This window comes from Carassius gibelio, chromosome B4 (genome assembly GCF_023724105.1).
Source record: "Carassius gibelio isolate Cgi1373 ecotype wild population from Czech Republic chromosome B4, carGib1.2-hapl.c, whole genome shotgun sequence".
In the NCBI taxonomy this organism is placed as follows: domain Eukaryota; kingdom Metazoa; phylum Chordata; class Actinopteri; order Cypriniformes; family Cyprinidae; genus Carassius; species Carassius gibelio.
In genome coordinates, this window is record NC_068399.1 from 18,552,564 (window position 1) to 18,570,452 (window position 17,889).

Consider the following 17,889-nt stretch of genomic DNA (forward strand, 5'->3'; position numbering starts at 1 on the left):
ATATATTTGATATTTTGAATGCATTGCTTCCTTTTGCAAGAGATGTGAGGCATTCTGCATTTTGTGTGTGAAATTCTTGAATATGTGTTTTGAGAAAAAAAGGCAAAGTTTTGAAAATGTAAGCACCTGAGGAAAAAAAAAAAACTAACAAGTTTGAACAGCTACGTTTCTACGTCTTACGTTTCCTATACAAATGAGACCAATCTACCTTTTCATAACTTAATTTTAAAAAGTTATGACCTATGGTTATGACCAGTCTTGAAGAAGAAGAAGGAAAAAAATGATGACTAACTTTCTAAGACTTGTCTAAACAGTTTATGCAACCGACCAGGCTTCGGTGTGTGTAGATTGAGAGGAGGGGCGGGGTTTGTTCCGCGCGCACCGCTCGGGGCCGCGCCGAGGCCAGGGCGCGCGCGCTTTGCTGCTCGTTCTTTGTCCTCCATTACAGCTGGTGATCGCAGCTCCGCCGCACAGCGCAGGCCCGAAGTAGCGCAGCCGCTCTGAGGTTAGTGCCCTACCGCGCAATCTCCAGACATTTCAGCCCCGGCGCAGCCGCACCAAACAACCCGGCAGCGTTTGTGTTTCACGCACTCAGACGCAGATCGCGAAGATGCGACACTGAACTCGGGATGATATCGAGCAATTTTGACACGATGGCAATTATTATTCACCCCGCTCAAATAGCAGCAAAAAGAATCATGGCGCTGTCGCAGGCCTTTGGCCTAACGTTAGCGAATTTAGATGTGCAGTCGAATCGCTACTGTTTTGTTCAGATGCTAAATGGTGTTTCAAGGCTTGGTGACTTGTGTTTTTGATATCCTTGATCAAATTTGAATGTTTGTTTAATATCATATTAGCAGTGCAGTGTTATCGATCACTCGACTTTTTAAATCTTTAAATGTCGAGTCGACAGCGGTGCCCGGCTAAATTTGATCTAACGTAACAGATTATTTCAGATGTTTTGTAGCTTGAATTGATGTTTACTTTAACAGAATGTGTTTAAAATAACAGTTTAAATTGCGTTCATTTAGTGTTTAATATTTCTCTAACATACTGCCCGCTATCTTTACACGTAACGTTAACGTTATTATTCACAGTTTGAAAATAACCGCCATTTATGTGTTTGTTATTGATGCTGGACTTAACTAGTATATATCGATTTAGTTATTTCGGAGATTCAAACCTACCTTTATTAATGACTACCTGTGGTGGTTGAAATGTCTTTTTTTCGTGTTTGTGAATGTTTTTGTTGACTTGGTCAAATCTAATGTAACGTTAGTGTTTTCCTTCAAGAGCCTCAGACTGTCAGGCTGTTGAACTGAACAGAATGATACTGTAGCTGCGCGAGCTGCTTTATTTATCTGTGTGCACCCACGTCATCCTACATTATTCACACACACCTACGTTTTTATTTTTGTTTCATATTTTTAAAATATCCATTGTAATTACAGTGTCATTGTTATTCAATAAAACAAAAACATAACGTAAAAAGATTTTTGATCTGTGTCATTTAGTTTGTCACTGATACAGCTTTAAACTCTTGCTGAAAATGAATAGTGTTGTATTTTCACACGATTGCATATTGCCAAAAAATTATGTACAGCTAATGTATATGCTGTTATCAATTTTTATTATACCCATATTATTTTGGATAAATACCGAGAGCAGTTAGATTTATAGACTTACCACCAGCTAAACCTCGTTAAAAAAAATTATGTTGTAAAATAAATATTCATTTTAAGAGCAAATTGTTGATTATATCTGATGGTTAGTGCCCCCTAATGGAGTGATGTTTAAAGCAACGATAATAGATGCAATGCTTTATGTGATTTAAGTGATTATTAGAAATGATGAATAGAAAGGAACAGGCTCTTTTTCCCTTCACAGTAAATGTAAACTTGGGGTAAATATCATATACATTTACACACAGTGTAAATAGCTGCTGCTGAAACATTTTTGGCTTATTTAATGCCACTTTTTGACATTGAGATCACATTCAGTGTTAAATTAAATGTTTTGTCATGCTGTTTTATATAAAAGCTTGTCTGCCAAGACTGTATTAATATAATGCCTTGTTACGCAGATGCATCATATGTACTACTAGTAAAAGGTGATTTGGTCATTAAAAGACAATATCAGAACATGTGCTTCCTCATATATTTTTTATGCATTTTAAATGCAAATTAAAATGCATGTATTTGAGCACTTCCTCACCCTCAAAATAACAGGTACATGACACTCACCTCATCTGTGAATCTGAATGATGCAGTTGCTTGAGGAATCTGTGTGCTAATGAATTGTTTGTTTGTGTCTAAGTGTGTTTGAGAGAAACTGTATCGGGTGATGGAAGACCACACGGTGCATCAGACGGAGCACATGACCACTATTGAGGCCCACGCCGTCAGTCAGCAGGTGCACGTGGCCACGTACACAGAGCATGGCATGCTGAGCGCTGATGAAGATTCGCCGTCCTCGCCTGATGATGATATTTACGATGACTCTGATATACTTAACTCAACTGGAACAGATGAGGTGACCGCACATCTGGCTGCTGCAGGTAGGTTTGTGCTCATTGTTGTATTCTGACTTGTGGTTATCACTTTAACCACTAGATGGCGCACTTAAACCATAAATTGTCAGCTGCTTCATTGCACAAGATTGTAGTTGCAACAGTTGTAAAGCTCAGGGAAGTTTGTGTATTCCCATGGATGCATGCATATTCTGAATGATATAGAATGTCTGAAAACAATTTATTTAATTCCACTAATTCTTTTTCAGGGCCTGTTGGCATGGCAGCAGCCGCAGCTGTGGCAACAGGGAAGAAACGAAAGCGACCGCACATCTTTGAATCGAACCCTTCAATCCGTAAAAGACAACAGACTCGTTTACTTAGGTGAACTGTATTTTCAATATTGTTCATTGTATTGTAATCGAATATGAGTCATTTTACAACATAAAGTAAAATAACTTTATGTATATTTGGATACATATCCAAATAGATGGATTCAAAATGTACTGTTACCAGTTTCGTTTATGTTGTTGTTTTTAATACACTATTATAGTATTTATTAATATTTTATTACATTAATATTTTATTTGTATATTTTTAGTTTTCCTTTTAATTTTTGCTTTTCTCATTGTATTTCTTATTTTAAAATATTTTTTTATTTAAGGTTAAGTATTTTCATTCAACTTTATTAAAATAAAAGTTAAATATAAATAAGTATATATATATATATATATATATGCTCTTTCAGTGCTTTCATTTTTAAATTTTTATGTACTGTATAGTATTTATTCATTCATATTTTGATTTAGCGTTCATTGTTTTCAATTTGTAGTTAAGTTTTTATTTAAATTATAGTTCAGATTTTTTATTTTAGTCATCTGCCTTTATTTTCATATTATTTAAAAAAATATATGTTTGAGCTATTTTCTATTTGTTTTTATTTGAGTTTTAGTAATTTTAGTATTTAGTAGTAGTAAAAAACGAGTTCTGAATTTTCTCCAATAATGTCAATTCCAATTACACTTATGTAATAGTTCACAACGACAACCCTTTCCCTTACTATGTGTCTGCAGGAAGCTGAGAGCAACTCTGGACGAGTACACAACACGAGTTGGCCAACAGGCTATCGTGTTGTGCATCTCTCCCTCTAAACCGAACCCTGTGTTTAGAGTATTTGGAGCGGCACCATTAGAGAATGTGGTGAGTATATCTACTGTGTTTCTTGCCTTCATACCATTTGAACTGTTTGTTTCAGATTTCATCCCTGTTTTGGCATGTCTTGTGTTCAGGTGAGAAAATACAAGAGCATGATTCTGGAGGATTTGGAAAACGCTCTGGCTGAACATGCACCCCCTGGCGGTGGAGAACTCACCTCTGAACTGCCTCCTCTGACTATTGACGGCATACCAGTATCTGTGGACAAGATGACACAGGTGGGCAGCAGGTGGCACTATGAGCTAGGAATGCAAGTTATTGAGGTTTCGGCTTTGACATGCAAATGTTACATTTTCTAGGCTCATGGGGCAGCAGTTAAAATGAGAATAAGTCTCACTTCATCCACTAAAGGGCTTTAGCACAGGTTACTTGAAGCCTGATATATAAGACCACATAACCTCTACATTTACCAGCTCGCCCCTTACTCATTACCCCGGACTGCTGAGAGCTAGTGTCCCTCAGGACAGACACACCTTGCTTGGCTTGTGGCAGTTGGAGGCAGGTCTGTGCAGGGATCATCAGGTGAGGCTTGTGTGCGCGAGTAATTATCCGGCACATCGTGGCCGAGCACAGAGGTTTCTGATTGGCTCCCAAGTGGATTTAAAGCAGAGCTGGGGGAGGGAATGGGCGGCTGATCTATGTGTTTGGGGCGTGAGATTCCTCTTAATTCCTTCGCCACGTAATTAGTCCATCTGCACAAACACAAGGAAGAGCCTACAAGTCATGACGCCGCTGTGGACAATCTGTTACATGACTTTAAACAGTGTACTTAACATCCGTATCTATGTTCAGATGATTCAGGTTTAAGCAGGATTTATTTTTGGCTTTTATTTGCAATAAAAAATTTTTTAATTATATTTGAAATGCATTAAGAAGCATGTATTATTTTATTACAGATAAAATTTTTTTAAGTCTGTATACACTATATATATATATATATATATATATATATATATATATATAATATATATATATATATATATATATATATATATATGTATTCATATATATATATATATATATATATATATATATATATATACATATATATATATATATATATACATATATATATATGCATATATATATGCATATGTAGTATGTATTTATATGTGTGTATATAATTGTTTATATACTTTTTTCTAGATATGCCTAAATTTAATTTGAATGATCATGATTTATTTTCATACAATGTGTATTTAGATGGTTTTTTATTATTATTATTATTATTATTATTATTAAATAATTGTTTCTATTGTATTTAAAATATATTATGAAGCATATATTTATGTATTATTGAACTGCGTTTTTAGCTCTTTGTCTGAAGTCCTTCTTCACTAGGTCTTCACAATGTTGTCGTCTGTCACCGTCCAATGTCAGGCTTACAGCAAGTGTGTTTGTGACAGTGAGAGAGAGGGAGGGAGGGAGTGAGGGAGAAGCTCTTTTGGGAACCGATTTATTCCTCCCGAGCCAAATTTAGCCTGTGATGTCGAGGTGAACAGACGTTGCTACAAGAGTGCTGTGCAGTACAATCCCTGGCCTGCCTATGGAATTACCAAGGGCACTGAGGACGCTGGGGTAAACTCCAGCTTCACCCTCAGGATGGAGCTGTCACTGGGCTAATGGACTTCTCCTTACTACTCAGTGTGGATTTTAAAAACGGCAATGGACTTAATAAGCTCCTTTATTGTCAAGTTAATACCTTATTTTTTTTAAGAGTATGACTTTTACGGAATTAAATTGCATAAGCAAGTTGGCATCCTTGTAAAGAATTTGTTATTTTAAAGTTTTTGCATCCATTAGCTGATTTGTGATTGATTATTGATTAGACTATTTTTATTTTATTTATTTTTTTAAATTTGTTAATTTTGCAGACGCTTTTATCCAATGCGATTTAAATTGAGGAATACAATAAGCCATTCATCATAAGGAGGCAAATAGACACAGGAAGTGCTTGCCATACAAGTTTCAGACATCATTGAAATTAGTGCAATCTAGAACCGGGGTGGGGGGGGGATTTTAAAATACTGTTATAATAAAAGTTTGGGGATGGTTTTGTAATGTTTTTGAAAAGTTAAGCATGGCTACATTTAATTCTTAAAAAATAATGTAAAAAAAATAATGCTGTGAACTTTAATTATGGTTTAATTATGATCTAATATGTTTTAAAATGTAGTTTATTCCTGTGATGGCGAAGCTGGATTTTCAGTAGCCCTTTCTCCAGTCTTCAGTGTCACATGATCCTTCAGAAATTATTCTGATTTGTTGTTGAAGAAACATTTCTTATTTTCAATGTTGAAAACATTCTTAGATAAATAGGAGATTGAAAAAAAACTGCATTAATTTGAATGAAAATATTTTGTAACATTTGTAAACGTCTATACAGTCGCTTTTGCTCAATTTTAATGCATCTGCTGAATAACTTAATTTCTTTACAAAAAAAGAAAAAGAAATCTTGCTAATCTCAAAATTTGAATGGTAGTGTACCAACCCTAAAAGTATTTTCCTGCCTCTCTCTACATAATCTGTAGTTCAGTGGTGTATGTTCCATCCTCTCAATCTCCTGCAGTCAGTGTGCACTGGAGCCTTACCCATAGATTAGTCTTTAAATGGAAACCTAATAGTCTACTTTTAGCTTTTCGCAAGCTATATGTGTGGACAGACTGTCTGCACTCAGCTGCTGAAGGAAGAGGAAAATCAATGGCTTGCTGTTTCCAAACTCTATTTCACACAGATTTGATTTTTCCAGAGGCCATGCTTCGCTCTGCCACTCCCAGTATTAAACTCCCACAGTGATTATGTGCGCCCTTTTGTTGCTTTGCAGGCCCAACTCCGAGCGTTCATTCCAGAAATGCTAAAGTATTCCACAGGCCGTGGGAAGCCTGGCTGGGGGAAAGAGAGCTGCAAGCCCATCTGGTGGCCAGAGGACATTCCCTGGGCCAACGTACGCAGTGATGTCCGAACAGAAGAGCAGAAACAGAGGGTAGTGTTGGGTGCTCTTATCACAACTGAGTTGTGAAAGATTATATATGGAACATATTTTCTGTCATTTTGAAGAAATTTGGTTTTATTTGTGATTTTATTGTATATGCACTGATTTTTATAGTACACCATAAACATTACACTAAAACTTTTATTGTACGAAAAATGTCTTGCGTGATGACGCAAACAAGTTATTGAATCAGCCACACTTGTTTTGTCAGCTTTCCATAAAATGACATCTCAATTGAAACGAATGAGCTAAAGCTTGCATCATCTTGACCTATCGAGGGCTTACTTCCGTTGGAAACAGGTGTCATGGACGCAAGCCCTGAGGACTATCGTTAAAAACTGCTATAAGCAGCATGGGAGAGAGGACCTGCTCTACGCCTTTGAGGACCAGATCACCACACAAGTTGCCACAACAACCACTCACAGCATCGCACACCTGGTGCCGTCACAGACCGTAGTGCAGACGATCAGTAATCCTGATGGAACCGTCTCGCTCATACAGGTGAGCCCAGGTCCCAGCTGTGGGAACAACTACACGCTTGTTTTTCACTATGATATAAACTAGCTCCACTGGAGGACTTCATTTAGATAAGGCCGAGACCAAAATATTTTAAAATAGAGAATAAGTCATATTCAGGTCAACAATAACATAGATTTACTTTTTACTTCTTTAACACTTGTATCTTGTATAATTTGTCTAAATTATTATTATTTTTTTTTTAAAGAAAATGCAAAAAAAAAATCATTAATTTTCATCAAAGTCAAGTCTTTTACAATGTTACAAAAAAATCTGTTTAAATAAATGTTGTTCTTTTGATTTTTTTATACCACAAGCAATCCTGAAAAAAAAAAAATGGTTTCCACAAAAGTATTATGCTACAAAACTGTTTCCAATATTGATGATGATAATAATAATAATAATAATACATGTTTTTTGAGCACCAAATCAGCATATTACAAAGATTTCTGAAGCATCATGTGACACTGAAGACTAGAGTAATGGATGATGAAAATTCAGCTTTGCTATCACAGAATAAAGAACATATAAATAATAGTAATATAGAAAAGTTGTAATATATTGTAATAATAAAATAATTGTAAAACTGATTATAAAAATAAATAAATAATAATAATTTAATTTGACAATGTTTTAACTATTTTTCTATCTTTTTGGGATTTAAAGTACAACACAAAACAATCCTTTGAGCATAAGAGACTTCTTTAAAAACCCAAACCCGAAAAGTTAATTTCTGTTATGCTTCTAATATAATTATATAATTTAGAAAAGTAAATAAAACATATATATAAAATGGGGGGGGGAAGTAAAATCACTAATGGTCACATTACAGTATTTAAATAGTATTACAGCAGTATTCTAACATATTATCATATTATTGTCAGGTTGGAACTGGAGCCACGGTAGCAACACTGGCAGATGCGTCAGAATTGCCCGGCACGGTGACGGTGGCCCAGGTGAATTACTCCACAGTGACAGATGGAGAGGTAACATCAACACACACACACACCTTCATATCTGAATATTCCATGAGTTTGCATCTCCAGCTTCTTCTGTCATGTCCTTACACACATACTGTGCTTTTAGGATATATCTCTTTCTTCAAACCTTTTTTTATTTCTGTATCTCTAAGGAGGTACAGAATTGGGCCACACTACAGGGAGGCGAGATGACCATCCAGACCACGCAACCGTCAGAAGCCACGCAGGCGGTGGCCTCCTTAGCCGAAGCTGCGGTAGCTGCCTCGCACGAGATGCAGCCAGGGACAACTGTTACTATGGCACTCAACAGGTACTCATGGGAAGTAGCGGTTAAGTTGAGAGATAGGAAATTCTGAACCACAGCAGCACCTAGATTCAGGTTTAGGTCTCCAGGGTCTTGTTACCTGAGCCTGGTCTCCTGTTTATCACAAGCAGGTAGCAGCAGCAGCAGCCCAGAAATACAGCACAGCAGGAACAATTGGTTCATACTCCATTCCCACAACAATTAGGCTTAGGAGGCATTGTTTTCTGCTCAGCGGCCTTCATTAAAGCAGTAAATCCACCATCAGTCTGCTGAGCATAGTCAGGACATCGATAAACGGAACCAAAAAAGTGTTCTTTTCCTCTACTAAAGCCCCAAAGCACTGTTAATAGCTTTATTTTTTATCATTATCTCAAAGGAAGTCACAATAAGACTGCCTTTATACTCTGTTTAGTATAGAAACTCATTTACATCATGCAAGAAAAAATTACTTTGTTAAACTAAAGTTATGACATTAAAAGTACTAAGATGCCAAGTCATAATGAGTGTTTAAAAATCATTGAGATGAGACAAAATTATGGGAAGTCAAAGTAATGATTAAAATTGATGTTCAAAGTCAAAAGTGTGAATTTATTCAAAATGATCAGGTTTTACTGAGATGATTCAAAATGAGGACAAATCAAAAAACAAAAACAAAAAAAAAAGTATAATTTAGACATTTTATAAAGGACTTTTTTATTGTTATTTTGACTGGGTGCTTTATTTAGACTTCATGCCATTTTTATATCATTTCAACTTTTTATCTAATAATTACAATTCAATTTTGAAAAAAACTTTTGATTTTTGATTTGATGACTTATCGATTTCAGCTTTTTATGTCAATTATGATTTAGTATGTCAAATTCAACTTAACATTTCATAATTACAAATTAGAAAAGTCTAAATTACAACATGCTTTACTATAACATGGGTCCATTTTGGGATGATTTCAGATTTTTCTCTCTTAATTATGAATTAGACAGTTTAAATGATAATGACTTTATACCAAAGCATGATTTTTTTTCTTAAGTGACAGAAATGGACTTGTATGGGGGAGTGTTTATTTGATTTAATGGTGCCCTTTGATTGACTTCCTACACTAGGGGGCAGTACACCCCAGTCCACATCAATTGACTTCAAATCCTGCTTAAATCCTGTATAAAGCGTTATGGAAAATCTTTATTGATGCAGGGTTATTGTGAGATTATTTCAATATTTTATATATGTGTGTGTGTGTGTTGCAGTGAAGCAGCAGCTCACGCAGTGGCGACGTTAGCAGAAGCGACTCTTCAGGGAGGAGGACAAATTGTGTTAGCAGGAGAAACAGCGGCTGCAGTAGGAGCTTTAACTGGCGTTTCGGATGGCAGTGGTACGAACCTCCTCTCTATATCACAAGCAGCCACATTTACCCTCTTTAGTCTCCTTTCACACTCAATGGATGAAACTTAAACAGGACAGTTTAAGGTGGGCAAACATATGATGAAACATCCCTTTGGTCATCAGTTGTCTTGCTATGTGAGGGCACCCTATGCATCTCATGTAAGGTATGTCAGAGCGTGAGGAAGTCTGTGGAGGTCTAACTGTAAGCCCTGGGGTGTTTGTGGGACAGATGGTGCGTGTGTGACCTGTGTCACAGACTCCAGCCTCTACACTCCTTGCTAATCCTCGGTTTGCTTCAACCTCTAAGAGCTCTGCATATGCACGGCAGCCTCTAGTACTAGTGCTTACACATGCATTAGAAGCCATGTTACAGTGGAATAGCAGCACTAATGTTTCCTGGAGGCATTCGTTACTGCTCGGTGAAGTGGCGCATAACACGTTTCCTTTTAGCTATGATATATTGAAAAATTGGTTGAAAGAAATTAGAATATCTATGCATTTTTGTTTTCTGAGTATAACATTCTTCCAGTTAAAGTATTGCAACCCATTGTATTTCTGTAATGCCACATTTCCGATGTCAGCGGAAATGGAGAATTATTGGAAAGAAAGAGCAAGTGGCCAAAAAAGAGCAAAATTTATTTCAAAATAATAATCATGTGTTAATGTTTATTTCAACATTACTATATATTTTTTAAAACTGCACCTGTTAATGTTATTTAATAAACCTGAGCTAACATGAACTAACAGTGACCACTTATTATGGATTCAAATGTGACAATTAAAATCCTACAATATCAGCCAATATATATTTAATATGTACTGACAACAATCAATCAATATGGTGCATCCTAATTGTTTTAATTTTATTTTTATAATCATGCATTTAACAGAAAGAAGGATCATGCATTTGTTAAATTAAAATTACGACATTAAAAAGTCATGAGTTGAAAATGAGATTTAAAAAGTCATAATTATGGCATAAAACAACAAAATTATGTGAAAAAGACAAAACTATCAAAAATAAGTATGATTTTAGTAGAAATGATCAGTTACTAAGTCATAAGAGGGAAAAAGTCAGAATTATTAGATACAAATTTGACGTTGTAATATTTTCATATTGACTTTATAATTATTACGACTGTGTCCATTTACACTTTACATCACAATAATGACAAATAATCAACAGTGTGTTGCATCCTTAATCTGTTTATTTATTAAGATGAAATAATTAACAGTATGGCCAGGAACTTGTATCAACATAGTAAACAGGGTCCGTTTTGATTTAATGTTGATGGGTAAAATGATTGCTCCAATCATACATGGCCATTTCCCAGTGACCTATCTTACCTAGTGTCCTAGCTTACCCCATTGCCCCCATTGACCAAAGAGAAGCCCCTCCTCGCCCCACTCCTAACCCCCCAGGAACCCTCTTAAAGGGCTTTGATCCTCTCCATTATCAGTGCATGGTCTAATCACAGAGCCAGCTGTCAACCCACTCTGTAAAACACACACACACACACACACACACACGCTCATATGACATTAAGAGAATAGACAGGAGCAAGGAGTGTATTTAAACATAAAAGCTGATTAGCAGGCATTAAAACTACATTTAAAGACATTGGTGTCAGGCTTTTCCCCACTCTTGGTATAAATATTTGACCGTGGTTTTGATATTTTATTTGCTTTAGTATTTCATATTATTGGATCAATGATTAAAATGATTTAGCTAACATATTGGGTCCCACTGCTTCGAAGAGGGGTTGTAGACTCACTGTCTCGGTTTATTTCTTTTTCCCCCTTTTAATTTTTATGTGAATGAAGGAAAATAGTTGCCTGATAAGCGGATATCACTTTATATAACACTGTACTGACCTTGTGTACAGAGAATGCTAGTACGTCCCGTTTCCCACATATGTAACTAGGGTTGCTCTGATTGATCGGCCACCGATAATAATCGTCCGATAATCGATTTGGGATGATTGATCGGCGGTCTCTAAAAAGGCAGATCTCATAAAACTGATCTCAAGCTGATGACACACCTGCTGTGAGAAGTTTGGCTCAACATGTAGCGGCACCATCTCAGTCTCTGTCCGGTGCGGGTGAAATAATTATAATGCTTTAGGTGAAGTACAATTCTTATTTCTTCATTAATTAACTGATAGAGTAATCTATGAGACATAATTTCACAAACGGCATGAATGAATCACAGCGTGCCCTCTTTTTCTCTCAAAATGCAAATGGCTTCAAATCACATCGCGACTGCACTATAAAAGCGAGCTGCACGCACACATGAATTGTCATTTGCACTATCGAGGCAGTGTCGCATCATCACAAAAATTTATAAATAGCATTTTTTTATTTTCAATTCTTGCAAATGTTTAATCCATTCAACGCTCATGCACATTGGCAGCGCACACACATATTAATGCAGCGGTTCTTAAATCCACCCCCCAGCCCCCCCTGCACATTTTGTATGTTTCTCTTATGCTTCAGACGTTTGTTCTAGTCAAACGTAAGTGCCCTGCGAAGTGGACCTCACAGGATATCCCACCATTAATCCAGTTCGAAGCAAACGTATCTGTTCTATTCAAAGTGCATTGAAGCGTGTGAGACGTGGGCTGCATCCGAAAACTGAAAAATGATGCCTTTGGAAGACGCATTCCAAGGTAGGAAGGCATCAAGACACTTCCGAATTCAATGCTAGCTTCCATTCCTGTCTTCTGAGATGCCTTCATCTGGCTGATTTTTGAAGGCAGCATAGATGTATCCTTCGCTGCCTTTAATATCCCACAATCCTGTGCGTACAATTCTGTGACCGCTAAGCAAAAAAATAAAGATGGCGCCTGAAAGTTGAGCTCGGTGGTCAGTTTTTGTTTAAATGTACGTTTTTGATCAACGTTTTCCACTTTTGATGTCATTTCTAGCTAGAATTAATATTGCAGTAATTAAATATCCACTTAATTATCACCAAACACTCTATATTTTGCTGTAGATTTTATTTCCTTACTTGTGTAGTTGTATTTTATATTTAATCTGTATCTGTCTGTATTTTTATGCTCTACTGTTAGTGTTATCTGTATGCGCCAAGGGTCTGAGAGCAACGCAATTTCAATTCTCTGTATGTATGTGCTGTACATGTGGAAGAATTGACAATAAAGCAGACTTGACTTGAACCATTACTCTGCCTCAGTAGCCTGTCCAAAATCAGTTTCATGAGGTGCCTTCATGCAAAAATGCTGCCTGCAAAGTCATTGCCTGATACGACAGCGATGCAACAAGTCAGCTTGCTAAGTTTTCGGATGCAGCCGTGAATTTTAATCGTATTTATTTACCAAGGTATATGCTGTCACACCTATCCATGTCTGAAGACGTTGTGCTGCGCAAATCCGTGAATGAATGTTCCGAAGTCAGGTAAACTTCCAACAGATTTCCCCTGCTCAGGGAGTAGGGAGCAATGAACACTGTGTAGGGACCATGTCAATGCACGGAGCTCACTTCTAACGAGCTGGTTCTCTGAATCAGGTGTGTTAACAGAGAAACGTGCAAAATATGCAGAGCTGGGGGGTGTGAGGACTGGAAATTAGAATCGCTGTAATGATGCCAGGTTCACATTACTCCGTTTGCAGTGAGTATGTGGTGCGTATTTTTCCCGCGCTCTTGTTAATGGATAAATCGTTCACAATGCACGCACGGTTGCCATCTGGCAGTTTTTTTCGAAGCGATGCGTCTCCAGCAGTTTAGAGAAAGTTTCCGCACCGAGTTTTGTTGTACTGCACACGTGAATTAAAGTAACAGCATATTGTTTGCGGTAATTATGAACATGCATTGATGCAAAAATATAGTAATTACACCGTATATGCATATAATTAAGGTCTACTGTATTTCATAGCCTACACATAAGCTATGGTTTTTTTGGCTAGGTTTTTTTTTTTTTAAAAGAGCACTTTTAGATAGACATGTCTATAATTTTAAAGTTCTTTATGAACCACAGGATTGCTTGTAATAAAGATTTAAATGCAAAAGAAAGGCAGTAGAGCTGACTGTTTCTTTCAGTGGTAAATTCTGATTTTTAGAATGTTTGGCGTGATGTAAGAAAAGTAGGTTAAATGTTTTGCTTTAGCAACTTAATATATAAATCTAAAAGTAAAGGTAAAAAGCATTGAATAATTGATGAAAGATTGTATTACTGTACTGTGTAAAAAAAAATCACAAAGTTGAAAAAACATTTTAAGTAACAATATTTAGATTTAAAATCAGAAGAATGGATAAATGTTGTGTTTGTGGTAAACGGGCGTGGATCAGGAGCAGACTCCTGTGTGAAAGCACAGTCTGTGCTGCCTCTGTACCACACATGGACCACATACACACTGCAAACATACAGCTCACAAAATCAGGCTTGAACTGTGTAAGCAATCGTGCAACAAATACACGATTGTAAAAACAAAAATACAGTGCATGATCAGACATTTAGGTGAGATAAATATGAAGATATGTCTAAAAATCTTGATTGGATCATCACTCATAAACAATTCTACATGATAAAAAGAAGGCTTTGAAAAGATTGGTATCGATGATCGGATCGGCAGATACTGCTTTCGGTGATCAGACTCAAAAATCCTGATCGGAGCACCCCTATATGTAACAGAGCATGTTGACTGCTCTTCTGAACCAGCAGTGAGTCCCAGAGAGCTACTTCTGGCCAAAATGAGGCCCTCACCTTAAGCTACGCAATTAAACCTCATTTACGCTTCAGCATTGGGAGGCTTGAGATAGAGCGTAGTCAACAACAGACACTTGACGGTCAGCCAGCGTTTATTGAGCTTATTCAATCAGTGAAATGGCAGTGAGGATGCAGCTTTGAAGAGGCAGGTCTGAGGTAATCGTGACTGATTTCTGTTTCCTGCGCCAGTGCCCCTCTTTCGCTCCGAAGCCTGGTAAAAACCCTCAGTGTCAGAGTGATTGAGGGTTTGTAAGCACTTCACTCAAAAAACAATGCTTCCAAACTCCCCGTCAATTATTGAGACACAATGTGATTACCAGAAATCGGAGCAGTTGGATTGAGTCATATGCCATGTGGGGAAAATGATTTTCTGACGTTTTAAAGGGTTTATCTCACAAAGAAATGTATGAGTTTTAGGTAGACTTTTTATTTTGTCAAAAATGACACACACGTGTATATATACACCCAGAAATACACATTTAAACATAAAAAATAGCAAAATATGTAGAAAAATAAAATAAATAGTATTTACGGTTTTTAAATCATGTTTGTTATATTATTAATATATGCATTTTTTTTATTAGTTATAATTATGACAATGATTAGGAAACTTAATTGTCACTGTCAAGAACTTGAAAAATTTAATTTGTATATTTCATATAATTCCAATTTGTATTTTGTGATTAATATTTCTTGACCGATTTTGTGAGAATTACCTTAAGAATTCATGAAAGGATTCTGGGACAATAAGGACAAAATCAACATTTCTTCATGCCTGTTTAAGATACATTTAAGGTCAAAACTGATCAGCTTTTGTGTGGACCTGCGATTACAAGCAACATTTAGCTAGTTCAAATTGTGTCAGCTTGAAAAGTTAACATAACTGACAGGCTATATGGCAAATTTGATTGAAATATGAGCCCTTTCCTTGAGACGCTGGGACAGGGTTGTGCGTCATCATGAGACAGTTTTAGGCACACTTATCAGAAACATGTAATGCACAAGTACAGTGGCCTACAGTTACCATAAAACTTACTGGATGCATCAACTAGTCACATTTAGTTCTGACCTTCCGCTTTGCCCATACAAGTTTTCGGTCCGGAGAGATTGGCCACCCTCCCGCCCGCTCGCCCCATGTGACTGCAGCAGTAATCCAGGCTGCTCCGCTCACAGCTGGCCATGGAAAGAGAGATAGATTGAGAGAGAGGGAGAACGGAAGCTGGGAGCGGTCGCCTCAATTACTCCATTGTTCCGCATTGCAGTGTGATGCAGTAGCCCTGCCCTCAGCCCCCTTTTTAGGGGCCGGCCCTATCCACGTTGCACGCAAACTCTTACAAGGCCGCTGGACTGCGCACATGCTCTGCGGCCTCATCCGACCGCACTTCTAAAGTCTCCTCCCTCCAGCTGTCTCAAATAACAACTACGAACGTCCCAAACTGCTAGGCCTCCACCTACACTGATGACATCACAGTTAAAACAGAAATGGTCTTGAATCATCTGTAACAGGTCTGTGTCTCATCCCAGGTCTCGTCCAGATTCCAGTCAGCATGTATCAGACTGTGGTCACCAGTTTGGCCCAGGGAAATCGACCCGTTCAGGTGGCCATGGCTCCCATAACCACGCGCATCGACAACACGGTGACGCTTGACGGACAGGCGGTGGAAGTGGTGACCCTAGAACAGTGACATACTCTACCCCTGCAGGTGTGTGGGACAGGACGTCCGGCGTCTATGTGAATAGCTGCTGGAATATAGTGTAAAAATAAGATTTGAAGCTGTTCACGTGTCTGCAGGGGGCTGGATAGTTCTTTTGTTTTTCTCTTTTACATTGTACACAGTTCATTGTCTATATTTTCTTTGCTAGTGTTGTTAAATTTGTTTTTCGTTTTTTTAGCTGATGTTTGATAAATGTATTGCAGAGGATAACGAAATCAACCATGTTTTCAACCTTCAATAATTGGTATAATTTAATTTCTTCCCATGCAAGCATTGTGTTGGTCATTCTTGATATTTCCTTAGTTTTCATATACATGCATGCATGCATACAGACATGAATGCATACATGCACACATACATACATATAAATATATATAGATATAGCAAAACATCTTGTGCCATATTTGAGTCATTTTATTAATATGTGTGAACTGCATTATGATTTTAGTGTTAGATACCATTGACTACTGAGGTGACATGCATGTTTTTTTGCTTTTTGTCAGTCTGTTTAATGTAGAATTCTTTGTATGCATTTCACATTAACTCCCAATGTAAAAAATGCTATGACCTTGAATGATTATGTGGTATGTTGAATGAGACCACTGTTTCCTGTCGGTACAGAATTGTTATTGATATTTGAGCACAGTCGATCAGAGCCATCTATAGACTTTCACTGAATTAAACTATTAATCGATAACTATAAATGTCGACGACTTACCAACGATGAGGCTGAAGATGTAGCACTCCATTAATGTCAACTTTTATACTTCAGAACATGAACAGAACTGTGCATAACTGATTCTGTCATGAAAATGTTATTTATTTTTTATTTATTTTTCTGAATGTTTAGATGTGCGCTCATATCTTTAGAACAACACACAAAATCACACATTGAAAGAGGTAAAGGTATGATAGAGGACACATTCTGATTTTATTGCAAAGTTAAAGAATCATAAGTTCATATCTTCTTCTTTCTCTCACAAACTCCCATATCGTTTCTACAATGCAAATATAGATGTTTTGTTATGGTTAAGCACCTCCTCCACCCATAACCCATCAAGGTCTCTGCTCCTGGTCGGATTGAATTTTTATACAATTGTAAAACCTCATACAAGATGCTTTTTATGTAAATTTTGTAAAATATAAGGTTTGATGAAACCGAACTCTCCCATGTTGCCGGTGAATGAATGATGGTGACGTTGGCGGAGTTCATCTTCCCCTTTTTATCCAGTCTTGGAAATAAAATGGCTACTATTCAAAAGTGTGCCTTTGAAAATTATTACACAAAAATAATCACACAGACAGTGCCATTTTATTTTAGAATACAGATACGTAAGAATACATCATCAAATATTTGAACAATTTATTAAGGAAATTCACAGTGCCATTATAGTTCATTATATTCCAGAAGTTACATTTTGGGAAATCAACAGGTGTTTCACATCGTAATTGTGTTCAAGTTGCTAAATTGCTTATTTTAGCTAAGCTGCAATGTATTGACCAATCAGCATCCAGGACTAAAACTGTATTGGACCTTCCTCAACCAATAGTGTAATAA

General features: G+C 37.0%; 1 protein-coding gene across 1 annotated transcript; it reads left to right on the forward strand.

Annotated features, from left to right (window-relative positions):
• The first annotated feature begins 347 nt into the window (after positions 1 to 347).
• nrf1 (nuclear respiratory factor 1) lies at positions 348 to 17,592 on the forward strand. The gene is made up of 11 exons (XM_052554626.1): positions 348 to 505; positions 2,317 to 2,557; positions 2,779 to 2,893; positions 3,583 to 3,709; positions 3,799 to 3,942; positions 6,549 to 6,707; positions 7,017 to 7,217; positions 8,117 to 8,218; positions 8,365 to 8,522; positions 9,758 to 9,882; positions 16,141 to 17,592. The coding sequence occupies exons 2-11, from the start codon at positions 2,344 to 2,346 to the stop codon at positions 16,299 to 16,301; spliced, it is 1,506 nt and encodes a 501-aa protein (XP_052410586.1). The 5' UTR covers positions 348 to 505; positions 2,317 to 2,343; the 3' UTR covers positions 16,302 to 17,592.
• The last annotated feature ends 297 nt before the right edge of the window (positions 17,593 to 17,889 follow it).

Coding starts and splice junctions, on each gene's coding strand:
- nrf1 (XM_052554626.1), top strand. CDS start 2,344: ATGGAAGACCACACGGTGCATCAGACGGAGCACATGACCACTATTGAG. Junction 3,710..3,798: donor CGGCACCATTAGAGAATGTG/GTGAGTATATCT, acceptor TCTTGTGTTCAG/GTGAGAAAATACAAGAGCAT. Junction 6,708..7,016: donor CAGAAGAGCAGAAACAGAGG/GTAGTGTTGGGT, acceptor CGTTGGAAACAG/GTGTCATGGACGCAAGCCCT.